The 10,084-nt window shown below is 35.3% G+C and overlaps 1 protein-coding gene across 4 annotated transcripts in view; it reads left to right on the forward strand.

The window, feature by feature from the left end:
- C2CD5 (C2 calcium dependent domain containing 5) overlaps positions 1 to 9,639 on the forward strand; it is a gene marked incomplete at its 5' end in the record, with an annotated part of 93,977 nt that extends 84,338 nt beyond the window's left edge. For 2 of the 4 annotated variants that reach the window (XM_080812018.1, XM_080812020.1), the window contains 5 exons: positions 1,737 to 1,787; positions 2,719 to 2,790; positions 4,116 to 4,306; positions 7,295 to 7,441; positions 8,320 to 9,638. In XM_080812018.1, the coding sequence (XP_080668144.1) occupies positions 1,737 to 1,787; positions 2,719 to 2,790; positions 4,116 to 4,306; positions 7,295 to 7,441; positions 8,320 to 8,451 (593 nt within the window). In that variant the 3' untranslated portion in view covers positions 8,452 to 9,638. Of the gene's footprint in view, positions 1 to 1,736; positions 1,788 to 2,688; positions 2,791 to 4,115; positions 4,307 to 7,294; positions 7,442 to 8,319 lie in introns of all 4 variants that reach the window. The other 2 variants (XM_080812019.1, XM_080812021.1) reach the window with 2 other exon arrangements.
- Between the last annotated feature and the right edge of the window lie 445 nt (positions 9,640 to 10,084).

A 10,084-nucleotide genomic window follows, 5' to 3' on the forward strand; every position in this document is an offset into this window, starting at 1 on the left:
TTTTTTTTTCACTTGATATTTAGAGTTGATAACAGATAACTTTCTACATGTTTAAGTTCTTTGTGGACATTTGTCATTAAATTATATACAGTTGCTACTTAGGAGTTTCGTATTACCCAGATAATACTGAGATACAGAAGATAATTTCATTTTAGTAATTTTCATATTTTTTAAGCTTTTTGCCCCCTGTTTCTTCATTTAAAAAACTTGCACAGAATTCCTGATGCCAGCTATATTTTTCTGTAAGTCTGTATTCCCCAAGTCTGTACTGCATTGGACATAGGAGAGTCCTGGGACTCTCCTGGCACATGTAAACTTGGGTAGGCATTTGCTGTCCCAGCTTCCACACTACAGCCTTTTTCAGTACTGAACTAGCTGCCCGTAGAGATGTGGTAAGCTTCTGAATGTCAGTTTTGTTCTGGTCTCCTTCTTGTTGGTTCTGTCTCCTTCTGGGCTTCCAAAACGCCTCAGGATCCTGAATCAGGGAGGATGTTTTCTTGCCTAGATCTGCAGTGTGAGGGCATGATGGTCAGGGCACTTCCGCAGCATGGTACCCTCACAGTCATTTTGTGGATCCTACCTAGTAATCCCTTTTATTCAATAGCTCTGTATTATAGGAGGAATGTCAGTCACTGTACACTTTCCAGTATTAGTTAGTGGTCACTTGCTTGATAAAAATGGGAAGAGGAGGGAATATGGAGAGATACTCCCATTGCACCCAATTAGCAGAAACTTGTACAAATCTTATTTTTAAAAGGTATATCTTTTGTTAATTTAAGAATATTACCAAAAGATTAACACACTAAACAGGGATAAAAATATGTATTTACTTAATTTATAAATTCTTTTTAAAAACTGCACGATTGCAGTTATTCTCGATGTTTTTTATGAGTTATTTCTAACTCGGCAATGCTATTCTTTCAGTTATAAAATTCTTTGAAACGAAAATTCAAATATGCTAATGTAGAGTCTGAACTTTAGAAATAGATTATGAAGCTTTTTCTAATAGTGCTGTTCAAATTTGTACGATACTTTAAATAGATATAATAAAAATACAAAATACTAGGGAAAATTCTGGATGCTCCTTTATTAAGGTTAGTGTTAGTGGAAAGGGAATGATTCCAGTTTGGAATCTAGTTCTGTCTGTTGGGAACACTTTTTAGTTCTATGATGTCTTGATGCCACCAGAGGGAGCTGTTGATAGCAAAGTCCTTGAATGAAGGGAAGTTGGCAAGGGGGAGGGTTATTGCTAATAAGCAAGCAGTTTGTGTTTATCTTTGAGACATAGGTCATTGCCTGGTCTATAATTTTTAATCTTACTGACCCCCACCACCACCTCCCACACACAAACATTTCCCCTCTCCATGTTTCATTTCAGATTTTCTTCCTAATACATTGATGCTTTTCTCTGCTCAGTTTTCTTGCCCTGTTTTCATCCTACTAACATTTGTTACTATGTTTATATTTTCTCATGTCTATAATGTTTCTGAAACTCTTCTTGTGTTACAGTAACAAGTAGTCTTCTTTGGCATGATATTTATTAACTGAGCTAGTTTTCATAAATCAATAGAAACTGCATTTAAAACCTAAATACTTCTATTTGCTTTGCTTTTATAATGAAGCCATAAAGATTCCCTTGTATTCATCTGGCTCATAGAGGTTTTGATAAACAGCAAAGAAGAGATACTGGCTTGTACTTAGCATTCAAGCTAATGTTGTTCATATTGTCTTATTAGAACACCTGGAGAGTGCAAGTTCTAACTCAGGTATACCAGCTGCACAGAGAGGTGAGTTTGTCTAATTAAGCAAATAGTCACCAAAGGTGTGAAATTCTAGTGTGGTGGTGCATAAACATACAGACATTGGAGAAATGCACTGGACAGTGGAATAGACACCAAAACGTGACTTTATTGTAGTTAGAATGTATCTTTTAAAATACTAATTAAACTAATATTTACATTTTTAGCATTTTAATAGTTTCCCTGTTTCTAAAAATAAAATCTTAGCTCTTTAACATTTTTTTTTAGCTCAGTAATAGTAAAAGCTATTCTTTTGAAAAAGGAGAACTTGTTAGACTCCTACTTGCCTCCCCACTCAGTGTCATCAGAAGTTTTGTTGCCAAAATCAGATGTGAAAACAGAATATTGACCAAAGTGACCTTTTGGCTTTCCTGTTACTAATGGTAGAAAGAACGTGTTTTAATAAAAGATAAGTCAACTAGTGATTTTTAAAAAATGTATTCTTCAGCATTTGATTCTCATTATTTTTTTTATTTTCAGGGTAAAAATAGGGAAGCGAATTATTCACCAAGTTTGAATTGTAAATTAAAGTCATAAAATATAAACAGTTAACACATTGTAAAGTAAAAAGAATGGGAAATAAAGTTAGTTAAAGCAGTATATGGTCCTTTCACTGATACTCTGTTAGACTTTGCTTCTGTTTTCCCTAAGCAACCACAGAACTATGACATCACCAAAAACGCTCAGCCAGCTAACTGAGAACTTGGTTTTGGACAAATCAGTGTCTAAAGCTTGACTCTTTACTCTCTCTCATATCTGACTTGAAAAGGACCATTCTTTTTCTAAGTTACAGTTAAATTACGTCATCAGAAGGAGTGTTATGACGAGTAAGAGACGTCACCCATATTTTTTCTTTGTTTTTTCTTTTGTTTTCTGTCTGTGTTTTCAGCAACGTCAGTTGATTACAGTTCCTTTGCAGACAGATGCAGCAGCTGGATAGAGCTCATTAAACTGAAAGCTCAGACCATAAGGCGCGGATCAATTAAGACAAGTAGGCGGATGTTTCTACCACATTATGATCTGAGAAGCATATCCCTGATTTCCCAGTGGTGAAGGCTAGACCTTACGACCCAGCAATAACATTGCCAATCAATCACATACTGGAGTGTGAAAGCTGCAGATACTAATCGTCACTTAGCCGAAGTTATTAAAGGGCCTTTAGATTTGTTCATTTTAACTGTACAGTTGCGTTTTTAAAATTTTACTTTTTGTGACGGTATTCTTCAAAGTGTATAGATAGATACTATGTCCCTCGAATGGAAGGAAATTATGAGCTCTCTTATTGAAGAGATGGTCTTCCAGGACCCAAGCTACCATGTAGTGATGGCATCTACTAGTTTACTGACAATGATACCCAGAGGGCTAAAAGAATGAGGTATTTCTGAATAGAAAATAACTAACTCTTATCTCACTGCTACAGTCAGCATCATTACCTACATGTTCTTTATACTCCATGTGTTCTGGTAGAGTCTGAGGTAAATGTATTTGAGTGAAGGAATTGACATTAAAAAGGAGGAAATGATGTTTTGGAGGAAACATCACAGGATATGGAACCAGACAGATCTGGTTTGGGATCCTAGAAGTGTCGTTTTAATAGCTGTGTGACCTTGGACAAACTATTTAACTTCTCTGAGACTTAGTTTCCTCATGTGTAAAATGGGGATAATAATACCTATGTTGCTGGATTGTTGTAAGGATTAGATATATATACATACATGCATATGTATGTCTGGCTTATGGTAGTTACTTGTTAAGCAGTAGCTATTATTCATGTTACTTTATAAACAATCAATTTTTAGACAGCCAAGGTCATTGTTAAGTTTTTAAAATTGTGAGTTTGATCAAAATGGTTTGAGGAAGAAACCAATTACAACTAGTTAATGTAAGGTTTATCTACAAGTTGACAATGATGAAGTCGTCTGAAAAAGATGGAAAAAACTGCACTGGGAAATATAACAACTTTCACACTCTCTTTGTAATAATTTGTTCCTACAGCAGATAATTTTTAATGCTCTACCGCTTTTTCTTTTTCTTCACTTTATAACGATCATTGTATGTGTAGCTACACCGCATCAACATTTTCTTTTGCAGGAATGCCATTTTTCTTCCAAAAGAATTCCATTCCAGCATTTCCTCTTAAGTTTTTCTTTCTCTCTCCTTTTAATTGCATGCAGTGCATGATAATTTCTTTACTTTCATGACATTGCTTAGCCTCACAGACAGCTGAATGTTGTCACCACTTACTTGGAAACCTTAGGGAATAATTGAGTTACCAACACCCGATCTTAATGTTTTTTCTTCTTTCTCCAAATTTAGCTGTGACAGTTGAAAAAGCAAGTCCTATGGGTGAAGGAAATTTCCGGAACCGTTCAACTCCACCTTGTGCAAATTCTACAGTTGGAGTTGTTAAGATGACACCTCTTTCTTTTATTCCTGGAGCGAAAATAACTAAATATCTTGGGATAATTAACATGTTTTTTATTCGGGAAACCACTTCTCTTCGTGAGGTAATTTTATAACATTGTTTTTGTGAATTTTCTGGTTAAAGACAGTAGTAACAAAACTGTCTTCAGATTGTTACTACAATTTCAATTTCTTTTTTTTTTGCCAAAGTAACCACAACACGTGTGCACATACACACAACTTTTTTTTTTTTTTTTCCCAATGACCTGTATGGATGGATTCTAGATTAGACTTGCCAATTTCATATAGCACCTAGTATTATCACAAGAGTTATGTTGGATTTAATTTCATTTATTATTAGAAATCTCAGATCCTCATTATATGATAAATAAAACAAGTAAATTTATCAATGTATGATTAGAGATTTAAAACAGCCTGAAAGTTCAGCTTAGTTTTCTCAAGTAGTTATTTGTCTGAGATATATTTAAATAATAGTTTTTAAGGACTTACATTTAGAAATCATAGAGGACTAAATTATAGATAGATGTCTATGGGGATAGTTTATAATTTTCTCCCCCTGAAAAAGAATTCAGCTGCTTGTTTTATTTCCACCTCTCCAAAAGTACATGAGAATGCCATTTATTCAAATTCTTACCTCTTACCGGGTAACAGTAGTTATAATGTTTTGATGTGGTCAAATTTAAGAATCACGGTCAGCCTATTATATCTGTAATTACACAAGAATTTAAACTTGAGAAAAAAATTGTACTTATATTGTGTCTTATGTTATGAAATAAGACTAGAGCAAATACTGTGAATAGGGAAATTTTTTATTGAATAGGTATGAAACCCAATAAACTCTTCAGCAGTTTGTATTTTTTTAAAAGTTTGTGCATTATAAAGATGACTTAACTCTGCTTTTTTTCCCATGGTCTCTCCATTAATGTTTTACACTTCCTTAGAAATAATAGCCATCATACTTTTTTTTTTTTTTTTTTCAAGTAGGCTCCATGCTGGGTGTGGAGCCCAACACGGGGCTTGAACTCATGACCCTGAGATCAAGACCTGAGCTGGGATCAAAAATCAGACTCTTAACCCCCTAAGCCACCCAGACACCCCAGCCCTTATATTGTTTTTTTAATATCATGCTCACCTGCCTGGCACAGTGCCTGGCAGAGTAGAATAGGTATTTTTGTGTCAATGAGGGAATGACTTCTGACAGAATGATTAGGTAGATGTTTCCTTTACAATAAATTAGTTTTAAATCATATTCTAATTGTGTTGAGATGGAGAAGACATTATCTTTTTTTTTTTTTTTCTTTTAAAGATTTTACTTATTCATTTGACAGAGATCACAAATAGGCAGAGAGGCAGGCAGAGAGGAGGAGGGAGAAGCAGGCTCCATGCTGAGCAGAGAGCCCGATGCGGGGCTCCATCCCAGGACCCTGAGATCATGACCTGAGCTGAAGGCAGAGGCTCAACCCACCTAACCACCCAGGCGCCCCAAGAAGACTGTATCTTAATATAGTCTCAAAATCCTTTTTAATATAGAATTAAATTAGGTGACACTTTTAAGCCCATTTAAGTTTGACAAGGAAAGTTGAGTGTGAGAAGCTGGTATGGATTGGTGAATTAACTTTTCAGTTGCTCTTAATAGTACATGGATATTGCATTATTTTAGTCCATAAAATTTTATCCCCTAAGTGCCTTCTCTACTACTTGAGCAGCCATACTCCAAAATGTTGCTTCATAGTAGATTTCCCTTCAACAGAGATTTATAATATTAACTGGATGGCATAATAGCTCAAATTTATTCATTGCTTGCTAAGTTACTTGCTTTCAATTATGTAATCTTTTAAGAATTACCCCTCTGTAGTTTCTGTTACTCTGCCATCAGAATTTTGAAGTTTAAAAGACAGGAGTAAACCAGATACAAGTAAAAGAAAAAAAATGTACTGAGCTGTGACTAAGTAGAAGGTAGGCTGAAATACCTCAATTCCTTAACTACAAAGAGAGCTACCTTTAGATAGCTACCTCTCTCTGGCTTTTTAATAAGGTGTGTTCTGGTCAAATGTTTTTTCTAACAGTGCATTAAATTTTGCCCTTAACTTCCAATTTAAAGTTTGAAATTTATTCCTAGACTGTATAAAAGCTCCAGTAGAATTCACGGAAAACTTAGGTTCTAAAGTATTTTAGGCTCTCAGCTAGACTTTGGTTTCTGTTTTATTTTTGAACACTGAAAACATTCCCTAACCTACTGGATTTCATTCCCTAACAAATACATATGGAATGCTCAGTGTGTGCACCTGTTGAACTAGGTGTTAGCAAAGAGTTATGAGCAAAACAGATGGCGGTCTCTGACCTGATGGAATTTACCGTCTAGTGGAATGGAGCCTGGTGAACATTCAACAAGTAATCATTAACTAATGTATAATTACTAGTGATAGTAAGTAATATAAAGAAATACAACAGAGGCTATCAGAGAATATAACAGGGGAACTTAATTTAGATCTGAGAGTTAGGGAATGTTTCCCTGAGGAAGTTACATATAAACAGGGACCTGAGGAATTGAGTAAGAATCATCCTGGAAAATTGGGTGAGGATCCTTCAGGGACTTTTCCTGCACAAAGAATCTGAGGCAGGAAAAGTGCCTGATAGGTTTGAGAAACTGGTAAAAAGGCAAGTGTAGTTGGAACTTGCTTTGGAATGGGAATACAGAGAGCAGAGAAGTTTATTGGCTATATTTACCATCAGTTTCTATGAGTGATAGGAATAATTTGGTGGAGATACTGGAATTGGAGAAAGTTTGAATTCTTGCTCTGCCATTTTTTATTAGCTATGTGGTCATAGTCATGGGCATGTGACACATTTTCTGACATCACTTTCATCATCTGTAAAGTAAGGGGATAATCCCCATCACAGACATGTTCAGTGAAGGTTGGTTTGTTCATTCATGCAACAAATCCTGTTGCAAGGGAAATTAAAATGATCAGCCATTATATTAAGATCATTTAAGATGTTTAGTATATATTATTTGGCATTTTGTATAAATTAATGCATACAGTTAGATTTTCTTGTGTATTACTTTCTAGGAAGGAGGAGTTAGTGGTTTTCTCCATGCTTTTATTGCTGAAGTGTTTGCCATGGTGAGAGCTCATGTTGCTGCATTAGGAGGGAATGCTGTTGTCTCCTACATAATGAAGCAGTGTGTCTTCATGGAGAATCCAAATAAAAACCAGGTGAGATGCAGTTACAACCTTCTTTTGGGGGAACCTGAAGATTTCCCCCGTGGCTTTCCCATTTCCCATTGTCTCCCCACCCACTACCAAAGAGAACTGGTCTTCAGAACTTTTTGATTCTAGATGCTTAAAACATGTTTTAACAAATGTATTGATAACTATGGTCATATATAGATCCGATGCTATTTTCATATCTGGGGTATTCTTTTTTTTTTTTTTTAAGATTTTTTTTTTTTTTTGGACAGAAAGAGATCACAAATAGGCAGAGAGGCAGGCAGAGAGAGAGAGGAAGAGAAGCAGGTTTCCTGCTGAGCAGAGAGCCTGATGCAGGGCTCAATCTCAGGACCCTTGGATCATGACCTGAGCCAAAGGCAGAGGCTTTAACCCACTGAGCCACCCAGGTGCCCCCATATCCTGGGTATTCTTAAATAGCTCTGGAAGTTTTGCTCCTAAGTTACTGTGGAAGACACCCTTTAGTTTGGACTATGATCTGTCCAGTTCTAACTACCATAGTGGTGAAGAGTATGTCCCAATTATTACTCCTCAAAAATAATTCTGTTAGTGGGGGCAAAGAATTGTTGCTTAGGATTAATTTTAGAATAAATTTCTTGTATCAGTATTTTTCATATAATAGCTCACTTTGAATTGTTAAAGTTTCCTTTAAAAAATTTAAAATTATCAATGGGGTTTTTTTGAGTTTCCTTTCTTATGAATTGCCTTCTTTTTTCTTCCCCTTTGTTCATTTTTCTATTGTCTACCTTTTCTAAGTGACTTAAAAGCCTGTGCTTTTTCAGCTATGTAGCACTGCCCCTAAAATAGCAGAAAACCATGAGCAGATCTTTGAGTTGGTGATTGGACATTTCCTATTGTTTGTATAGGCACAATGTCTTATAAACGTAAGTGGTGATGCAGTGGTTTTTGTTCGTGAATCCGAATTAGAAGTGCCGTCAACTCAGCAGCCTACTGCCAACTGCCAGCCATCATGTCCTGGAGGAGAAGTTACAACCTGAAGTAAATCAGAAAGGAAGAGCTCAACTAAATGAAATTCATTTGTCTCCATTGTTTTGTCCTTAATTATCTTACTGGATTTTTAAAAGTGAACTTAATTTGAGATAATTAAGAAAGAAATGGTACATTATGAGTAGATTTGATTTGTCTGGAATTTCTTGGAGGCATGAGAATTTTAAAATCTTGATGTTTTGTTTGCCAGTCCTTTCAGGCCCCATGGGATCTTGACTCCTCATTAAGTTTGGATAGATTTCTCAGAGAACTGTAGCAGAGATGGAAGTTACTTGTAGTTTATGTTGACTTTAATAAAATCATATTTTGAAACAAAATGGTGAGATTATCAAGAAATTGTAATAGCTATCCTAATGTAATTGAGAGAAACTAAGCAAGAAATTTACAAATTGTCAATGAATTAAAAATCTGATTTGAGGAATGTGTGAAAAAATGGAGAAAAGTTTTAAAAACACCATGTGGGTTTCCTAATGTGTTTTATTTTGAGAACAACTGAATTTGGAATTCGGTAACAACTGAAAGGAAGAGTGCTTCAGCCATCTTTTAAAAACAAGTTAAAATTCTGCAGCTTGTATCCATACTCTGTCCTAACTGCTGTAAGAAAAAAAAAAGTAATTTATTAGAGCCAGTGCCCTTCCATTGAAAGTTTTAATAATGTCTGTAGGGAGGGAGGAAAAATCTATGTAATCTTGTAACTGGCCAGATTTCGTTAGCGTTTAATTTGTCTAGAAGAGGCTTGGCTTCAACTGGAAAGAAATTTTGTTGACGTAGTGAAAGCATGATTGATCTAGTAGGAGCATAAAATTATTTCTAATAGAATCATACTGCACTCCTACCAAATAAACAGAATTATATCTTGGGGATTTTTGATGGTTAGTTAGATTGTATTTGGCATAGAATTTGGAAATGTAACTTGAATGTAAATATGCTGCAAAGTGTTGAATGTATACATAGAAATACTTTTTCTGTCAATGCCAAATACCTATTATAAATGAACCTTAAAAAGTACATTCCTCCTTTGCACAATAAAATTTCTTTATAAAACTTATGATTTTGCTCTTTCAGGATAACAAACCACCGTAAAGATTAGGAGTCATTTCCTTGTTATCACAGGTGTCAATATTTTTCTGTATTTTGTTTATAATTTTATTTTTTAAATAAAAAGTTTATAAACTGGAATATTCCTGAATCTCTTCTTTGCCTACTTTGTGTGGTATAGTACTGCCGTCCGATCACCTCCATTCATTCCTGCAGTGAGCAGACGTCTGTTGGGCAGCTCCTAATCCTTGTGGCACTTTCATTGTCTTTGGTAGGTAGGTATTCACATTCAACAACTACTGAATGCCTACTAGATACTAGATCCCAGGGCACAGTTTTAGGCAGTGAACAAAACACACAAGTTCCTATGATCATGGAGCTCGTTTTCAGTGGCTACACAAGTAAGTTGTAAACTGTGCTCTGTGTGTGTGTGTATATACACACTATACATACTATATACACATATGTGGTGTGTATATATATATGTTTATGTATTGTGTGTGTATATATACATATATACGTGTGTGTGTATACAGATATACGTATGCATATGTATATCTGTATACACACACACACACTATAACA

The sequence above is a fragment of the Martes martes genome, assembly GCF_963455335.1.
Source record: "Martes martes genome assembly, chromosome: 8".
NCBI classification, from domain to species: domain Eukaryota; kingdom Metazoa; phylum Chordata; class Mammalia; order Carnivora; family Mustelidae; genus Martes; species Martes martes.